Here is a 21,099-nt window from a genome sequence, read left to right as displayed (position 1 = left end):
TGCAGGCATGCTTATAGATCGGTCGCTAAACAGTTTGGTGAGTGTACCAGAATGTCTGCAAACCGTATACCGTATACAATTGTGTTTCTTTCTTGTTTATAGAAACCGTTCCTATTCTGGTGCGTTGATGTTATGCCGGTCATTTCCGTTGTATTGAATACAAGTGTCTGTTGTGTTCTGCGGGTTTGGCCACTACCGAGGAGAACTGGGACGCGTTTTAACACATTTGGGCTAAAGACCAAAACTGCTGTGTAGCGTACAACGCCGCCGATCCGTTGAAGAAGCACGTTACGTACAAGTTTCAAACTGTCATTGTTACAACCGTTTGTGACGTCACAACATGTCTGTCCTGACAAAGAAGAAGAGAAAATTTTTGAGCAAGTGTACATTCCACTTTTATCTCTAATTTCGAACTTACCGTAGGTCGCCGGTGACGTTAATTTTGTTCTTTGCCAACACGGCGGCTAATGAGTCAATTTTATTACCATCGCAAAAACACAAACAATTATCCTCCTTGCTTATGGCTTACCCAACGTGACGGAGATATTTGGAGTCTTTTCATTCTCAAGTGTTTTGCCGGTTACGTCACCGTGCTGTTTATGTGTCTCAACTGGAGGTACCTGATAAAATGAACGACTGTTTTGTGACTGTGCATCAACCGATCAGGAAATTCCTTTACTTTTCGACGAAGATTTTTCATGGAGTGAGAACGTTGCGCAGCTTTTTCTGCCTTGTAATACTCCCAGCCAATCCACTTCTGTTGGACCTTCACATGCTGGCACGTAATCTTCGCCCACGCCATTACTCGAGTCGTTTCCAACTCTGTTGATGATTTCCATCAAACTACGTGGACTGAGTTGTTTGTACCCTGAAGACTTGGTAGCCTTTACGCCAGATGGATAACAGGTTGTTGTAATAGAGGAGCGGCCGAGTTTGCTTGGTGATAATTTTGTATGTCGCTCCGAGTCAATGATGTTGTTGTCTTGAAGAGAAACAGCGACTGATGGGCCGTCACCGGGTTTTAGTGCCCAACAATCAGCTTTTTCAACTTTGTCAAATAAGATAGATCTGGCATCACCACATCCAGCGACCTAATGATCAACGACAAGATCCCAAAAATTGTCTCGCCGAAAACCTCGGGTGTAATAAACTTGGCCGGGTTTCGGCAAGAAAACCACCATCGAGATCTTCAATAGTGAAGGTTGCTTCCAAACCGCTGGGATGTGGAGTGTGTTTTCGCATCGTTGCGATACAACCTGGCTTAAACTCGGTTTAAGCACCTACATGGCAAGTAAATCCAAAAATCCTCTGTTTAAACAATTCCTAGGACTGGTGACTCATTAAGGGCCCTCTAATTTGTCAACAGGAGGAAAAAGTAATTGCAGCTACATTGCAGAGCACACAGCAACAAACAATTATGAAAAACTTTCCTTTGTGACGTCCTCTTTATATTGTGCCGCCAGAGGACTACAAAGTGGGCATTTCCCGCCGGCGAAACGTATTTTAATAAAAACACAGGTATGCGGCCTTCAATTCAGTCCATTTGGTTCAACCGATATTTGCTACGTTCCGAGCTTACCACGTGCATTTGAAGTCTTCCACTTGCATCTCGCTTCCCGATTTCCAAAACTTTTCGTGTATTAATCTATACAACGACGTCATAGTGATTTTACAATGTTCATGCGAAATGTTGCACCCGTCACTTACCGATAATGTAGATTCCCACACCCAATTTCGTTAATTCTTTCACGTTATGTTTTCTATGTTTGGCACAACTCTCGTTATTATGTAACAAAGGCTGCGCAGTAGACGTGCGCGTGCAGACCGCATGGTTTTGTTTTTCTTTGCTAGTTGTGTTGCCAGTTATTGTGGCACATTTAATAATACTTTCTATTTTAATAAGGTTTTATTTGCAAAACGCGAAATAGTTTGTTGACTGCTTTGCAACAATTGAAAAGTTTACTGGATTATACTAATGCAAATGAAAGATGTGTTGTCACTACTGATAATTTACGGAATAAGATCGGTCGCAAAACAGTTCGGAAAGTGCAATTGAATTTGCCATAGTGTGAATTTGTCTGTATATTGAATGTACAATTGTGTTTCTTTAACTAGAAACCGCTCCTGTTCCGGCGCGTTGACGTTGCGCCCGTCATTCCTTTCATATTGAATACAACTGTGTTTTGTGCTTGGTGACTACCTGGGAAGCTAGGAGCGCTTTTCGAGACATTTTGTGCTGAACCGCTGTGCAACGTGTAGCGCTACCGATCGGCTAGAAAAAGCACGTTACACACAAGTTTCGAACTGCATCATTGTTACAACCGTTTGTGACGTCACAACATGCCTGTCCTGACCAGGGTGTCGATTTATGCCTTTTTCGCCATTCTAAGTGTTCGACACGCGACGCCACTGTTCGACACGGGCGGCGTGAATAAATGTTAAGTTACCGGTATACATTACCACAACAGACCATTGCTATCTACCAAAGTCCATAAACTGAATTACTATAATAACTTAATTAAGTCCAACATATCGGTCACGCCAATCTTGCAACATTCACATCGATCTCACTAGTTTTATTTTTTTCGAAGATTGGACGCCAACGATTTTCCTATTGACATGTAGTTGTCAATTTTTTGCAGCACATACTGGTGGCAAAAGTGGTTCGAAGACGTTGGTGCCAGCATAAGGCGTTTGATTTCAAAACGCCAAAAAATTTTTGGGGAGAAATTTGTATTTCGAGTCTCTATCAAACAACAGCTTTTAACTGAACGGTTACGTAGTGTTGAAAACTCAATGGCATCATCGCTTGGGATCCCCACCCAAAATAAATTTGTATGTTTAGATTGCTAAATAAATGCAACAGCAATAAATTTTTGGACAAACTCTATGCAAAAACCAGCGAAAACTTGCTTACGTTCAGTGAATAAGCTCGTTAAACCTAAAACAGACCATTGTTTACAAACATGGAGCATTGTTATTGTACACGTGGCATTGTAACGAAACAAGTACCATTTTTCGTTCAATCGGACCTTAAAAGAGACATAGCAGCCTACAACATGCAAGGTTTTTAATTGTTTTGTCGTTATTTCAACGTGTATTCCAAACTTATGCAAGTACAGGCATCCTGTTATCGAGATAAGCTTGGTCGTTCTCATGCGTTAGTTACCAGATACGAAATTTTTAATACTCGACACGCACGACAATTTTTCTCACGATGTTCGACACGCAGAAAAAAATCGATACCCTGTATGTACGTAAGGGCATGTCGATGACAGTCTTTCTGGGAAGGCATGCACATTTTTTGAAAACGGAAACATACGTTGGGTTTATGGCATGGAGTACCGCTGTTCTCAATCCTGTCTACGTGTACAATTACAGAAACTGAGTTGGTTAAGAGCAGTTTGATTTGTGGAATTTTTACAAGGTTTTGTATCATTCGTAATAGTACATATGAAGGAAAGGCCATATAAAGACCTAACAAAATTTAGTAGGCCTATGCATATCTACACATTTTAATTGTAGTATTGTATGATGTCGCGCACCTGTATTATTATGTTTTGGCCATGTATGTCACTGAGAAAAACGTTTTACATAGATCAGAGATTAGATATTTTTGTTTGATATGGTCTGGGCTATTCATCAGTTCTCTAATATATTTCAGATTCCTCATAAAATGTAATCTACTTTTTAGGTCAACTATACAAAGAAATGTTTTATCAATCAAGATATTTAACAAAAACTGTGGCGATTGGCGTTGTATGTGTCATAACTCTTTTTGGCTTGTACAGTATTCTTCGCTACGAAAATCGGTAAGGCATAAAATTTGTTTCATTTAGTGTTAATTTGGGAAGTTGTTTCTGACAAACGCAATCCAGCATATTTTCCTTTCACGTATTATATTACGTTGCAAATTTCACAAAAAAAATTGGAAGCCGAAACTCCCCAATATTTTTGTAGTAGGATGAATACAAATACTGATGATCGGCTTACAAATATCGCTCAAATCATGCCTGGCAACAAAGAACCAACTTTAAATTGTAACCAACATTCCAACAGTCCCACGCAGACGGAACTACAGAACTGCATCAAACCACCTAATGCAAAGACACACGTCATATGCAAACATTTGCCGTATACAGAAACAACATGTTCAAGTAATACAGGCTATGGAAACTGTACTTACTGTATACGTAAAGATCAAAATAATTTCATAAATAAGTGAATGAATATATTTAGGTAAGAGCAGGTGTCCAGACTGCGTTGTTCCAAATGTTGTCCACTATGTATGGTTTGGGAACCGGAAATTTTTGTTTCTTCATTATCTTTCTGTTCGGTCGGTATCGGTTTATCAGGTAAATTAAAGTAACATTGTAAGAAATCGAAAATAAAATCTAGGAGGTCGTTTCAGAAACCCGAAAAGATCATTTTTCACTTGGACTTTGAGCCTGAAGGTGAACTTTGGTTGAGAATATTGGCTGAAGTCCCGTGTATTGAAATATCTCACTTCGATCCGCCAACTCATGTTTTCGGACACAAAATAACCAACATTTTGCATAAAACAGACGTTGCCAGGTTTTCTGCTCAATCTTAAAGAAAAACAATTATTACAGAAAGCTTGTTAATGTCAACAGCAATTCGTTTCAGAAATAAAATTCTTTTGGAGCATGGTGGTATTTACTTGGATTCGGATGTTATAATCCTAAAGTCCTTGGACGACTTGAGAATGTATTCTTACACAATGGGAAGATCAAATCCTTTTGAATTAAGTAAGTACCGAGCATATGCTGATGGTCCTTTCCACGTTTTTACAAACTTGTTTGATTCAAGGTAATGGGGCATTTCTGTCGAAACCAAATGCACCTTTTTTGAAGGCAAACGTAGAAGAATACAAGAATTACGATAAATACTACAAAGTAATTGTTCCCTTGATAAGTTTTGTTCATGGCGTATTGCTTCACTTAACCGATTTAATTTTATCGCAGAGTTTTACCTACCTCAGTTGCAAGTGGCCCAAAAATATTTGGAATGTTGGCCGGCCTGATCTTCCAATTCACGTTGAGGAAACTTCAATGCATCGCCCAAACCCTTGGGTTGAACCTGCAAATTGCATGACAAGGGATTCGTATGACATAACTGATAATTACATGCTGCATGTACATCCATCCAAGTCAATGAGCAAGGAGGTATGTTAAATGGTATTTTCTCTTTTTGTGACAACCGGTGATCTGACCAATTCCTTCAAATGCTGGTGTTCGAATTTTTCAAAAAAGTTTCATATTTCGCCTTTATCAAACGTACTACGATAATCTTGGAAATTAGCCGAAAGCAACTCTTTTGCTTGTGGAGTTAATACAAAATAAATTCACAAAACTAAAATAGTTCAAAGTAAATTTTATCGATAAAACTGTCATGTTACTTTCTGATGGAGACCAAGTCATCCACCTAGTGACGTAAGCTTCGATTTCCCTTTAGGACAAGGACCACGGCGTCGACGAACTTCGAGTAATGGATACGACCTATGGAGCAGCCGCTAGGGCGGCGCTATTTGGAAGTCAGGACCTGGTTTTCTTGATGGTCGAAGAAAATAAAGCTAAAGATCGCAAAGAACCGAAAGCAGTTCTTCCCTTCAATGATTGATTACAAACAAGAGACAGACATTTATCCAACGCTTAGTTTTTCACGAACGTATAAACTGTTGTTTAAAATCCTAAGTCGTTTGACCATTAAAGTGCACATGGCACGTAAAAATAAAACATGTTAATAATCAATCTAAGAGATGTTCATATCTTTAGAACATTTTTGGCGAATAAAGTAGCTTGATACGGCGACTGGTTTCTGAAATACAGCTGATCCAATTCGCACTTTTGCCGCTGCGAACGAATTCGTGCGAAAGCGAGATATTGTTGCGTGACGTCATAGAAGGCGCTTCAGTCGTGCGCGAGTGCTGGCAGCAAGCCTTACGCGTAGGAATGGAAAACATTGTAAAACTGGTTTAGCATAATATTGCATTAAACAGGGGACAAAAAGTGAGCAAGTGCAATAAACGGATTTCATGTTAATTTAAGCTGAAGACAGATGGCCGCCGTTCGACCTATTATGTGTTATTTAGTTGTGTAATAATAAAACAGTTACTGGGACAGGGTGTTCTTGTTGTTACAGCATTTATGATTGATAACGTGATACATGAACTTTTGAAAACACGACAGAAACAAACCGTTAGTTTAGCGTAGTCGTTTTGTCCACTCACAGCAAAAGATAGAAGTAGGTTAATTGAATTTTGAGCCTGGCAAAGACCGCCGAGAAAAACCGACCAAATTAGCTCATTATGCAACACAGTTATTCTGTCAGTAGCGTTGCCTACGAGTTCGCGTCATAAATGATTTATTTAATTCGCCACAATCAACCACTAATGTATTTTTCGCAATATAGTTCAGAACTAGAAATGTTGGAATCATTAAATTAAAGTCAACACAAAGGGGAGGTTAAAGTTATGACATCACATCCAAAATGGCGTCATGTAATGTCACTTAGCAAAGAAACGCACCATTCCCGTCTTATCGAACCATTCCCGTCTATGGTCTTCCGTTAATTAGGGACAAATAACCTTTGGTTTGTGACGTCACAATGGCATATTTTTGTGTGATGCAAAACCCTGTCCTGACCTTTAAGGTTACGTAATCTGTGGATTCTCCAATGTTTGAAACTATTCGATATCTGCAAAAAAAGGCGCCTTCTCCTATCTAAACAATGCATTTTTCGACGCAAGCGCCTTATGTGATGTCCTTCAGCGAAAAAGGTTTACGATTTTTTGTCGCCGCTACTTTTCGTGCAGTTTTCTACATTTTTTGGTTGGCGTAAAAGCCGAAAAACTTTGGATATATGTTTGTTGTAGATGTACCTTTAGTTTTACGCAAAGTTGTCATGGCCATGTCATTTGCACTTTAAACACTTTGTCATGTCTGATTGAAAGGAGTAATGCGAGATGGCAGAGTAGGTATTAAATTTGGGCAAGGTGCTTAAGTTCGATTTCTTAGCTCAGTTACAAGAAGCTTGCGTACATTGAGCACGGAGATACATCAAGTCTATATAGAACAAGATTCTTCAACGGGTGCTATTTTGGATTCTGGAAGGCGATTCGTGCATGAAATATGTGCTGCACATTTGTGATCTTATTCTAGGAAATCTCATTTTTTGCGCCTGTACGAGCGGTAATCTGTTACAACTATATTTGCTTGTTGCTATCTTTATGTCTTTACAATTAAACATTGTAGGTATATAGATATTACAGAAGTGTTGCGATCACATGATGAGGTAGGATAGCTGCACAGTGCAGACATTTACTTGGCGATCTTAGCTATCGTACTCAAAATTTTAGGTATACTTACATCACAGCCAAAAAGAAAACATGTTTCTTTTCGTGTCGGAGGTTTGATAAATGGTGATGGTCAGAATTAAAGTCGGGATCCACTGGAGACATTGCTTGAAAAACCAACGCATATATTGCTGATGGTGGTGGAAGATGCAGAGCGCGGACGTGTTTGCGATCATTTTTTCACAAGAATAACCAACATTTTGTCCTGCTTTTTGAGGCTAAAACAACATCTAAACGGAGGTCCAAGTGCTACGGTGACAGCAAAATCAACTCGTCATTAAATAAATTAGACCTAAATACATAAATTTGACAAAAGGTGTAACCAACAGACAAGTCCAAATATGTTTGTGCTTAATTTTTCCACAAAATCTGCCTCAATTTTTGTTCCTTTATCAACCATAGTTTACTAATTCTCAATTCAGTGTAGTTGCCAACCCTTCTCGTCAAAATTGTTGACGGATAGCTACAATGCACTAAAACGGACACACGTCAGCAAGACTATTCTGGATATCAAGCACACTACATAACAATAAGGAAGGAAAAATCAGATTAATTGTATTGTGTTGGATACTGACGTCATGAGTGTGCGTGCGTGTCGGACTACAACTAATTTACTGGCTTAAGAGCAGTCTAGCAGTCAGCATTGTGTTTGCACAAACACTCGAAACCGTCAGTATTTATTAGAGGTCGACAGCATGAATTAGGTTGGTAATCTGAGGATTATTTTCAGAACTTTTGAAATTGCATTCCAGTTATGAACCTATTCTGCTATACCTTTTACCTTAAAAAGCTTATCCAGAAACAGGAAAATGGTTTATAAGCTAAAATACCTGGGAAAGATCGTGGCAGTTTGCGGTGTAAGTATCTTTGTCTGGTTTTCCTTTCTTAATATGAATTTCCGACGGGGAAACTACGAAAAAAGGTGAGAAGACGTGTAACGTTCTTTAATGGTTTTGAAACCCGATTATGGTCACGTAATATAAAGGCCACCTATATACTATACAGTCTTCTTGCAAGCAACGTAATTTGAATCGCTGCGCCCTTGTTATAGTTGCATTTGAAAGCCTCAGTCAATAAACATCTATTTAGGGTTCCTCCATATCCGATTACAGCTATACCGCTCATAAACTCTGATCATGCCAAGTTAACCACCAAGCAAGCAGCTACATTGGGTGCCACAAACCTCAACGGGACAAAAGAAGCAGAACAACAGATCTGTACGAGACCAACAAATGCAAAGTCGCATGTCGTGTGCAAAGATTTGCCATACGTACAAACCACGTGTTCAAGTAAATGATGCAATTTTGGAGCCAACTATTTCTCTACAGAGTCTTTGTTTTTTTTATGTTAAGGTGGGAACAGATGTCCAGACTGCGTTGTTCCAAATGTTGTCCACTATGTATGGTTTGGAAAGCGAATTTTTTTGTTTTTTCATTATCTTTCTGTCCGCTCGGTATCGGTTTATCAGGTAACATTACATAAGAATGTTTAAACATCCATTGAACTTGCGCTACCATCAGAAACCCGAAAAGATAATTTTTCACTTGGACTTTAAGCCTGAAGGTGAACTTTGGTTGAGAATATTGGTTGAAGTCCCGTGTATTGAAATATCTCACTTGGATCCGCCAACTCATGTTTTCGGACACAAATTAACCAGCATTTTCCATAAAACAAACGTTGCCAGGTTGTCGACTCAATCTTAAAGAAACACAAATGTCACAGAAAACTTGTTAATGTCAACAGCAATTCGTTTCAGAAGCAAAATTCTTTTGGAGCATGGTGGTATTTACTTGGATTCGGATGTTTTAATTCTAAAATCGTTGGACGTGTTAAGAAAATATTCCTACACAATGGGAAGATCAATCTATGTACAACTGAGTAAGCTTCGGCATGCATATGGTGATGATTCCCTCCACGTTTTTATAAACTTGTTTGTTTCAAGGTAATGGCGCATTTTTGTCGGAACCAAATGCTCCTTTTTTGAAGGCAAACGTAGAAGAATACAAGAACTACGATAAACACAAAGTAATTTGTCCTTTGATCTGTTTTGTTCATGGTGTATGGCTTCACTTAACCGATTTAACTTCATCCCAGTTTTCTGCATACCTCAGTTGCCTGTGGCCGAAAATCATGTGGAAAGAAGGTCGATCTGATCTTCCAATTCACGTGGAGGAAACATTAATGCATCGCCCAAACCCTTGGGTTGAACCTGCAGATTGCATGACAGGGGACTCGTACGACATAACTAATAATTACATGCTGCATCTACATCCTTCCGGTTCAATGAAGAAGAAGGTATGTTAAATTGTATATTGTCGTTTGCTACAACGATCTTTCCAGTAAATTATCACTATAAAATTGTTATATTACGTCTTCCAAGCGCCAAAAACACCTCTTGACAGAAGTTTACATTTCCGTTCAGGACAAGGACTACGGCGTCGACGAACTTCGAGTAATGGATACGACCTATGGGGCAGCCGCTAGGGCGGCGCTATTTGGCAGTCAGGACCTGGTTTTTCTGATGAACGAGAAAGCTAAAGATCGTAAGAAACCGAAAGCAGTTCTTCCCTTTAAAGATTAATTTCAAACAAGAGACAGACATTTATCCAACGCCTATAGTGTTTCGGAACGAAATCACAATCTATTCTATTTTCTTGCTTATCTTTCTGTTTACACTCTGACCATACGTGTGTCATTAGAAGTTATGCCAAATTATTTTTGCATTAAGTCCATCATGTATGTTTCTTAAGTTAAAAATACCGATCAAAACGTTTATTAAAGTGTCACACCAAGTGCAGATGTTTGAAAACCACAAAAAAAGTTATTTGAAGTCATATTGGGTTGACAACGACATCACGCATGCTTTACCAAATCGACTGCCTGAAAGGGCATTTAGAACGTCGGTACGTCACGTCAAAGAAAACACAACAAAATAATACTCTTAAATTCGAAGTAACAAAACTGCAATGCTTCAAAACAAATATTTCATTTGTATAATAAACAAAGTAGCAGTTCCAGGTAACAGAAAGCTTTGTAATGTTGGTTTGTTCACATTAATAGCAAATAAACCATGTTTATATGTTTCAATGAGTGTTGATCACAATACTATCTAAGACAGTCGGTCGCGCTTTGCGGCAACTTACAGATCGAGGAAAAACCCACCATAACGAAAACACCTCGGATCATAGAACCTTTTATTTTGTGTCCGAGGAAATAGTGATGGTTAGAATTTGATGGTGACGGATCCGTTAAAAACAGCGCTTGTAAAACATCGCATATATTGCATATGATGGATTGGTAATGTAGGTGGTGGACGATGAAGAGCGCGTATTAGTTTGCGATCGAAATTCGTTTGACAAGTTCAGTTGCAAATACATAAGACGCAAGATTGGACACATGACGAAATTATGATTCTGTTTGACGAAGTTTTAAATTCACATAATAAATGGATGCTGTTACAACTCTATATGGACGTAAGGGCATGTCGATGACGGTATCTCCGGGGAGGCAGACACACTGTATAAAAGCGGAAACATACGTTGAATTTATGACATGCAGTACCGCTGTTCTCAAGCCTGTCTACGAGTACAATTACAGAGACTGAGTTTGGTTAAAAGCAGTTTGGTGAGTGGAATTTTTACAAGGTTTAGTATCATCCGTATTTATTCACACGAAGGAAAGGCCATATAAAGGCCAAACAAAATTTAGTATGCATATCTACACATTTCAATTATTATTTAGCAGTTTATGTCACTGAGAAAAAACGAAATAAAATTCTTTTGGAGCATGGTGGTATTTACTTGGATTCGGTTGTTATGATTCTAAAGTCTTTGGACGACTTGAGAATGTATTCTTACACAATGGGAAGATCAAATCCTTTTGAACGTATGTTTCGACATGCATATGCTGATGATCCTTTCCACATTTTTACAAACTTGTTTGTTTAAAGGTAACGGCGCATTTTTGTCGGAACCAAACGCTCCTATTTTGAAGGCAAACGTAGAAGAATAAAAGAACTCCGATAAATACCAAAAATTAATTGGCCCCTTTATTTTCTTCATAACGTATTGCTTCACGCAACAGATTTAACTTCATCGCAGAGTTTTACCTACCTCAGTTGCAAGTGGCCCAAATATATCTGGAATGTTGGCCGACCTGATCTTCCAATTCACGTTGAGGAAACTTCAATGCATCGCCCGAACCCTTTGGTTGAACCTGCAAATTGCATGACAAGGTCGTCGTCGGCGGCAATCCCACCGATGGGTTAATTCTTAATAGGTGGTTTGGCGTCAAGGGTATGTCTTCACCAACTTCCAGGGAGACTTTAGTTAGAAGTCGTGAATTTGTGATGTTCTCCACCTCCAACAGCAACGTGTGCAGGGCCTAATCGTCTGGTTTTCCCTCAGGATAAATCGCCATCATAATTCTTCGGACGGTTCTGATTATCCGTTCCCACACTCCACCCATGTGGCTTGCTCCTGGTGGGTTGAACGACCACTTCACCTTCCGCTGGCGCAAGTAGACGCAGATCTGATTTTGGTTTCATTTTTCCTCGTCTTCCTTCATAACGCGGTTAGCACCGACGAAGTTGGTTCCGTTATCCGAGTAAATGTGTGATATTAAACCACATCGTGCAAGAAATCGCCTCAAGACGTTTAGAAAGGCGTCTGTAGTTAGGTCGGCGGCAACTTCTAAATGAACAGCACGTGTCGTCATACACGTAAACAGACATCTGTACCTTTTAATTTCGCATCTGCGTTGTCTGATCAGCAAAGGTCCGATCCATTCCACACCGATGTGTGAGAATGGTGGTTCGTCAACCTGCAATCTGGACATTTCTTCCCATCAGCTGATGACCTGACTTGGCATTTCTTCGTCGGCAAAACAAGCAATGGAGTATAACCCGACGAACAGTCGCTCGGGCGTTCACTATCCAGTAACGCTGGCACAATATACTCAATGTGTAGTTGATACCAGAATGTCCCGCGCCTTGGGCGTTCACTTCTTGGGCAATTAATTCCGATGGGCGACAATCTTTGGGCAGAATCGCCGGAAGCCTTGTTTCGTAGCCAAACCTCGCAGACTGCCGCCAACACGAACTATGTCGTCCTTCAATATAGGGTCGAGCCTATAGAGCGCAAATTTTGGCAGCAGTTTACCAGTGGGTAGCGATGCAAGCCAATCAGCAAATTGCTGACGCTGCAAAAACTTGACGAGTTCGGACTCAGCCATTTTAACCGGTTAACCACATTCCACTGCACAGTGCATTGGCAGTAATACCGCGAGACGCTGCATCAGCGGGATTCTCGTTGGATGGTACGTGCATCCAATCATGGACACTTGAGTGATTCAAAATCTGTGTAATTCGATTTCGCGAAAATATAGGAAAGTTCTTGCTGTCGGCGTGCAAACTCTGCAGCACGATGGATGAGTGTCTCCTAAACAGACAAGGACAGTCTATTGAATCAAGTTCCTCCTTTACTGTTCGTGACATTTTCACTGCATCCAAAGCAGCCTTCAGTTCCAGTCGTGGTATGGTTTGCCTTCCTGAACCGGAAAGCAGTGATTTGGCCATCACCAACGAGTACGTAACGTTCGAGTGGTCATCTACGACCTCAGGTAACAAGCACAACCTTGTGCTTCTGACAAAGCGTCAGCAAAACCATGTAACTGTACTTTTGGACGCATTGGTAGTCATTCGATAAAAACGAGGTATTCTTACCTCACATAGGCTTTCTCGCCATTTTCGCCACCTGGCTTGATCCGTGGTCGGCACGACATCGTCCCATCCAATCTTCTGTTGACACACGTCCCTGTAGATCAATCTTGCTTCTAGGACCACGGGTGCAAAGAGTCCAAGGGGTCAAACAGGGAGTTTGTCACAGAGAGCATTCCACGTCGCGTAATCGGTTTGTCCGGCAGGACGACATTAAATCCAAACTCGTCCCCCGTCAGACGCCAGCTGATTCCCAGAACACGTTTCTGTACCTCTCCGTCAAGCGGAATGTTCTGGATTGATTTTTACCTTTCTCCGATAGGAACAGTGGTAATCACAGCGTCACTCGATGTCAGCCTGAAACCTCCCATGGACAGTAAACTTCTCAAATTTTCAACCATTTTATTTTCCATTGCTTCTGTGGGGATTGAAAAAAACAATCGTCCACATAAAAGTTTTTTTCTCACAACCTCGGCGACACGAGGATTAAAAAACTTCCCAAATCCACGTGCAGTTTCTCGTAGGCAGAATGTGGCGCAGCTTGGGGACGACTTCGCGCCAAATAAATGAACAGTCATTCGGTGCGGCACAGGGTCCTTCAGTGTGTCGCCTCCTGGCCACCACAAGAATCTGAAGGCGTCACGATCCTGCTGCGTGACGCGTACTTGATGGAACATGGCTTCTATGTCCACAACCAAAGCCACGGCTTCTTTGCGGAATTTTAGAAGCACTCCAACCAACGAGTTCATCAAGTCTGGTCCTTTCATCAAGTGATCGTTGATGGAGTTACCGTCGCACTTTGCGGCACAGTCAAAAACGATTCAAAGCTTATCCGGCTTCTTTGGGTTGACCACGGGGTGGTGAGGAAGGTACCACTTCCGACCGTCGGTACTAATTTCTTCTTCTGGTACCCGTTCGGCATAACCCTTTTCCAGATAGATTTTCATCTGCTTAACATACTATTGACTTAAACTTGAATCACGTGACAAACGCTTCTTAAGACCAGACAGTCGTTTCTGTGCCAATTTCAAAGAGTTGGGAAGAACATCTGCCGAATTTCGCCACAACAGTGGTAACTGGTAATGTCCATCTTTGTGTTCCACTTGCTTGGCCATGATGTCATATGCAATGACGTCCTCTGCTGAAAACTTCAATCCAAACTCCATTGCTTCCCTGTTGCTCCGGAGCCACTGGAGAAAGTATTCAGCATCCCCAAATCACCACTTCGCATGGGATAAGTTTCACCATCATCGGTTACGATGATGTCATTTATGTTATTAAAGGAATTGAAACGTTCAATTCCTTGCAACAGAAAACTACAGCCACTGGAGGTTTTCTGTGGAGCATAACCTCTTAGCAACCAACCTAGAGGTGTTTTGGCAGCGTCCGGGTACTCCGGATCAGGAGAGAACCGACTCTCCAAACATCGATGAACTAAGTAGTTGTCTGTACCAATAAGTGATGTGACAGACCCACCTTTGATTTGCGGTAAATGTACTCCCCTGCAGATGCTACTCCCTGCAGACGAACAGGAGTTCTAAACTTTGGGACATGCTCAGGCGTAACAGGGATTTCGTCAGGTAGCGTCACTTCCGGTAAATTGAACTCCTCTCCTCCCATTAAGGGTAGCACTGACATGGAGATTTTTACGGTGTTCAGCTCCTTTGCAGCATTGATCGACCCGAGCTGCATACAAACTGGTTCGCCTTTAACCTCAACATCCAACATGTTCATCAGCCGTTTCTCACAGAAGGTTTTGTCCGAATGAGTGTCCAGCAGAGCCGTTTCTCACTCATCAGCCGTTTCTCACTGAAGGAAAGAGACCTTTCCCATATATCGAGTCGGCTTCCTCACTCTGCTTTACAACGAAATTCGCAAAATCCACGAAACGCGCGACTCTACGAAACGTGCGACTCTGTCTTGGGACACACTGTGTCTTTTTGGGGTTCGTAATTTAACGAACAAACACTAGTAGCTTCTTCCCATGCGTTCAGTTCGGCTTCTGCTAATTCTAACTTCCGTTGAGATTCGCGATCAGCGATTTCAGCTTCCAATTTTCTTTTATCTAATTCTCGTTCAGCTTCCAATTTTCTTTCTTCTTTTCTATCTTCATCTTGCTTGCGTGCTAATCGAGCAAGGTTTAGCTTCACACGACTTTCCTTTAACTTAATACTGTATGTCGAGCTCCTAGAAGATCTTACGCTCCCAGTGTGAATAGTGGATTCACATCGTTTCGACGTTCTACTTGCGGGCGGGGAACGGCTTCAGGCTTCCGAGACAGGCACCGGTGTTGAAATGTCTCGCAGCCACTGCCTGACTCGAATGTCGAACTCGTTCTAGCCTCAAACACAATCCCTCATTCGAGAGACACTTCCCGGCATCGTGGCCTCATCGGACATATCTTCACACAGGTTCATAACCTTGGTGTAGCTTGCTTCTACGGCAAGCAACGCTACTTGCATTTTTTCCTTTTCGCGGTTGAGCATAACCCTCTCAGCATCGAGGTAATCATCTTGTAACTGTTTTAATGCACAGCCAGGCCGTTTTCTCTTCTTCTTTGTCAGGACCAGGGCATCGATTTTTTTCTGCGTGTCGAACATCTTCAGAAAAATTGTCGTGCGTGTCGAGTATTAAAAATTTCGTATCTGGTAACTAACTCATGAGACCGACCAAGCTTATCTCAACAGGATGCAATTTAAAATACTCTTCAAATACTCCTCAGATTATCATCCTAACTCACGCTGGCGACCTCTGATGTATACTGATGGTTTGTAGTGTTTGTGCAAACACATGGCTGACTGCTAGACTGCTATTAACCAGTAAATTAGTTGTAGTCCGACACGCTCGCAGGCTCGTGACGTCAGTATCGAACCAAATGCAATTAATCTGATTTTTCCTTCCTTATTGTTATATGGTGTGCTGGATAGTCTTGCGGACGTGTGTGTGTTTTAGTGAATAGTAGTTATCTGTCAACTATTCTGACGAGAATGGTTGTGAACTGCACTGAGTTGCGAATGAGGCAACTCTGGCTGAAAATGGACCAAAACTTTGAGGCTGATTTTGTAGAAAATTAATCACAAATTGTCAACAAATTTTTTTTTTCTGTTGGTTCCACCTTTTTGTCTATACCTTAGGTGTTAAGATCTAATTTATTTAATAGAGAGTTAATTTTGCAGCCACCGTATAGTTAGCACTTGGACCTCCATTTGGATATTGTTTTGGCTAAAAGATGCAGGACAAAACGTAGGTTAGTATGTAACCTAAATTTTGTACTGCTTCTTTTAGTCGTCCTGAGGAAATATGATCGCAAACACGTCCGCGCTCTGCATCTTCCACCACCATCAGCAATATATTCGTTGGTTTTTCAAGAGCTGTTTACAGTGGATCCCGACTTTAATTCTGACCATCACCATTTATCAAACCTCCGACACGAAAAGAAACATTTTTTCTTATTGGCTGTGATCCCAGTCAACTTAATAATCGGAATACGACAGCTGAGATCGTCAAGTAAATGCCTGCAGCTATGCTATATGTTTCTGTTGCTTTGAGATAAATGCCCGACAGCAATAAATAAACAAGATTTATTTGTTGTGAAAAAGTAAACATTGCGAAACTAACTGTTACCTGAAACTACTATGTCATTTATTATTGAAATAAAATGTTTGTTTTGCAGCCTTAAGATTGAACGATTCAGTTTGTTGTATTTTTGCTGACTTAGCGTACCGACGTTCTAAAGTCCATTTAAGGCAGTCAAATTAGTAAACACTGCGCAGCTTACTGAAACAACTCAATATACCTTACAAAAAATAAGTTATAACAAAACATTGTTGTATTAAATACATGATTTAATACAACAATGTTTCGGTATAACTTTCCATGACATACGTAAAGTCTAAATGTAAACAGAATGATGAGCCAGAAAATGCAATTAATTTTAATTTCGTTCTTGAAAACTATACACGTTGGATAAATGTCTGTCTCTTGTTTGAAATCAATCTGTAAAGGGAAGAACTGCTTTCGGTTTCTTACGATCTTTAGCTTTCTCTGTTTCGTCCATCAGAAAAACCAGGTCCTGACTTCCAAATAGCGCCGCCCTAGCGGCTGCTCCATAGGTCGTATCCATTACTCGAAGTTCGTCGACGCCGTAGTCTTTGTCCTGAACGGAATAGAAAATGCTCATATAATCAATGACGTGACATAGCTCATCAAAATATAAAATTACTGACATTATTGTTGATGGAATTTGTTCATATTTAAATGGACTTTGTGCTGTCAGTTGTCTGCTCTCTGACTAAAATACGCAAAACCAATTGATCTACCCGTTGCGTCATAGATTTTGAAGGATGTAGATGTAGCATGTAATTATTAGTTATGTCGTACGAATCCCCTGTCATGCAATCTGCAGGTTCAACCCAAGGGCTCGGGCGATGCATTGAAGTTTCCTCAACGTGAATTGGAAGATCAGATCGACCTTCTTTCCACGTGGTTTTCGGCCACTGACAACTGAGGTATGCAAAATTCTGTGTTGATGTTAAATCGATTAAGTGAAGCAATACGCCATGAACAAAACTTATTAAGGGACAAATTACTTTTTGGTATTTATTGTAGTTCTTGTATTCTTCTACGTTTGCCTTCAAAAAAGGAGCATTTGATTTCGACAGAAATGCGCCATTACCTTAAAACAAACAAGTTTGTAAAAACGTGGAGGGAATTACCAGCATATGCATGCCGAAGTTTACAAAGTTGGATACGAATTGATCTTCCCATTGTGTAGGAATACATTCTTAAGGAGTCCAACGATTTAAGAATTATAACATCCGAATCCAAGTAAATACCACCATGCTCCAAAATAATTTTATTTCTGAAACGAATTGCTGTTGACATTAACAAATTTTCTGTGATATTTGCTTTTTTATAAGATTGAGCAGAAAACCTGGCAACGTCTGTTTTATGGAAAATGTTGGTTATTTTGTGTCCGAAAACATGAGTTGGCGGATCGAAGTGAGATATTTCAATACACGGGACTTCAGCCAATATTCTCAACCAAAGTTCACCTTCAGGCTCAAAGTCCAAGTGAAAAATGATCTTTTCGGGTTTCTAAAACGACCTCCTAGATTTTATTTTCGATTTCTTACAATGTTACTTTAATTTACCTGATAAACCGATACCGACCGAACAGAAAGATAATGAAGAAACAAAAATTTCCGGTTCCCAAACCATACATAGTGGACAACATTTGGAACAACGCAGTCTGGACACCTGCTCTTACCTAAAAATATTCAATCACTTATTTATGAAATTATTTTGATCTTTACGTATACAGTAAGTACAGTTTTCATAGCCTTTATTACTTGAACATGTTGTTTCTGTATACGGCAAATGTTTGCATATGACGTGTGTCTTTGCATTAGGTGGTTTGATGCAGTTCTGTAGTTCCGTCTGCGTGGGACTGCTGGAATGTTGGTTACAATTTAAAGTTGGTTCTTTGTTGCCAGGCATGATTTGAGCGATATTTGTAAGCCGATCATCAGTATTTGTATTCATCCTACTACAAAAATATTGAGGATTTTCGGCTTCCAATCTCTTTTGTGAAATTTTTAACGTAATATAATACGTGAAAGGAAAATATGCTGGATTGCGTTTGTCAGACACAACTTCCCAAATTAACACCTAATGAAACAAATTTTATGCCTTACCGATTTTCGTAGCAAAGAATACTGTACAAGCCAAAAAGAGTTATGACACATACAACGCCAATCGCCACAGTTTTTGTTAAATATCTTGATTGACAAAACATTTCTTTGTATAGTTGACCTAAAAAGTAGATTAAATTTTATGAGGAATCTGAAATGAAAAATGATGAATAGCCTAGACCAAAAATATCTAATCTCTGATCTATGTAAACGTTTTTCTCAGTGACATACATGGCCAAAACATAATAATACTGGTGCGCGTAATCATGCAATACTACAATTAAAATATGTAGATATGCATAGGCCTTCTAAATTTTGTTAGGTCTTTATATGGTCTTTCCTTCATACGTACAATTACGAATGATACAAAACCTTGAAAAAATTCCACAAATCAAACTGCTCTTAACCAAACTCAGTTTCTGTAATTGTACACGTAGACAGGCTTGAGAACAGCGGTACTCCATGCCATAAACCCAACGTATGTTTCCGTTTCAAAAAAATGTGCATGCCTTCCCAGAAAGACTGTCATCGACATGCCCTTACGTACATATAGAGTTGTGCGATCATCTAATTAATATACGAATTTTGAACTTTGTGATGTTTCTAACCAAACAGAAATGAGAATTTCTTCTTGTGCCCAATCTTGTGTCTTACGTGTTTGCAACTGAACATGCCAAAACGAATGTTACAAGCGCTATTTCAAGCGGATCCCGACTACATATAATTCTAACCATTTTTCATTATCTTTCAATTCGCTCGGTAGGTAAATCTACAAAAAAATTAAAGGAAAACTGCTGCAGAATATTATATTTCCTTTCAGAATCCCGAAAAGATCATTTTTCACTTGGACTTTGAGCCTGAAGGTGAACTTTGGTCGAGAATATTGACTGAAGTCCCGTGTACTGAAATATCTCACTTGGATCCGCCAACTCATGTTTTCGGACACAAAATAACCAATATTTTCCATAAAACAAACGTTGCCAGGATGTCGTCACAATCTTTAAGATTGAACGATTCAATTTGTTGCGTTTTTTGTTTACATGGCGTTCCGACGTTGTAAATACCACTTAAGGCATTCGAACTAGTAAACCCTGAGTAACTATTGGGCCAACGCAATACCTTTAAAGAAAGTTTTTTATAAGATCTGCACATGGTTTGACTCTTCACAATATACGTTTTGGTACTTCTGTTTAACCATAAAGACACAAATCATGGATTTAAAACAATAATTGCAAAGCTGCAGTTTTGCAATAATATGATTTTTTTGCACATATAAAACAATAATATTTTGCTATAACTTCCCGTGACATACTTATGGTCTAAATATAAACAGAAAGTTGCGCAAGAAAATACAATTGTTTATAAATTCTATATAAAGAAACTATAGGCGTTGGATAAATGTCTGTCTCTTGTTTGAAATCAATCTGTAAAGGGAAGAACTGCTTTCGGTTCCTTACGATCTTTAGCTTTCTCTTTTTCGTCCATCAGAAAAACCAGGTCCTGACTTCCAAACAGCGCCGCCCTAGCGGCTGCTCCATACGTCGTATCCATTACTCGAAGTTCGTCGACGCCGTGGTCTTTGTCCTAAAAGGAAATGTAAACTTCTGCCAACAGGTGTTTTTGCCTGTGGGACGTAACAAAACAATTTTATGGACAAAAATTACTGGAAAGATCTTTAGTTTAAAAAAATTTTCAAGTTTTTTGGGCACTGCACTGGCACAAGAGTTACATCAGTTACTCTCCAAGATTATCGCATTAAGTTTGAAAAAAAGAGAAATGTTTTGTGAAAATCCTTAGCATCATTGGAAGGAATTGGTCGGGTAACAGGTTGTAGCAAAACGACAAAATACCATTCAACATACCTTTCTATTCATTGACTTGGAAGGATGGAGATGTAGCATGTAGTTATTGGTTATGTCGTACGAATCCCCTGTCATGCAATTCGAAGGTTCAAACCAAGGGTTTGGGCGATGCATTGAAGTTTCCTCAACGTGAATTGGAAGATCAGGTCGACCTTCTTTCCACATGATTTTGGGCCATCGGCAACAAAGATAAGTGATCTGAAAAAAAGTTGGCATTGAATTTGTCAGAACAGAAAGTTTTGAGAAAAACTTACTCTGGTGTTGATGTCATATTTTTTGAATTGCTCAAAATTTGCTTTCAGAAAAGGAGCGTTTGGTTCTGCCAGAAATGCCCCGCTGCCTTAATACAGACACCTTTTTAGTTCTGACGATGTGGAAATACTTACAGGATTTAGTTAACTTACTCAATTGTATGTTTACTGATCTTCCCATTGTGTAGGAGTAGTTTCGTAA

At 39.9% G+C, this 21,099-nt stretch overlaps 2 protein-coding genes across 2 annotated transcripts; one reads left to right on the top strand and one right to left on the bottom strand.

Moving 5' to 3' along the window:
• Positions 1-4,009: 4,009 nt before the first annotated feature.
• LOC145888787 (uncharacterized) lies at positions 4,010-5,640 on the top strand. Its single transcript, XM_082979642.1, has 7 exons — positions 4,010-4,193; positions 4,240-4,355; positions 4,412-4,575; positions 4,648-4,769; positions 4,831-4,916; positions 4,986-5,186; positions 5,476-5,640. Exons 1-7 carry the CDS (start codon positions 4,010-4,012, stop codon positions 5,638-5,640), a joined length of 1,038 nt encoding a protein of 345 aa, XP_082835768.1.
• Positions 5,641-12,608: 6,968 nt separating this feature from the next.
• On the bottom strand, positions 12,609-13,858 carry LOC145888779 (uncharacterized). The gene is made up of 3 exons (XM_082979627.1): positions 13,401-13,858; positions 13,098-13,172; positions 12,609-13,017 (listed from the first exon to the last, which is right to left on the bottom strand). Exons 1-3 carry the CDS (start codon positions 13,856-13,858, stop codon positions 12,609-12,611), a joined length of 942 nt encoding a protein of 313 aa, XP_082835753.1.
• Positions 13,859-21,099: the final 7,241 nt, after the last annotated feature.

This window comes from Ascidia mentula, chromosome 1 (genome assembly GCF_947561715.1).
Source record: "Ascidia mentula chromosome 1, kaAscMent1.1, whole genome shotgun sequence".
In the NCBI taxonomy this organism is placed as follows: domain Eukaryota; kingdom Metazoa; phylum Chordata; class Ascidiacea; order Phlebobranchia; family Ascidiidae; genus Ascidia; species Ascidia mentula.
Note: the sequence above shows the minus strand (reverse complement) of the source record. Positions and strands in the feature narration are given on the sequence as shown.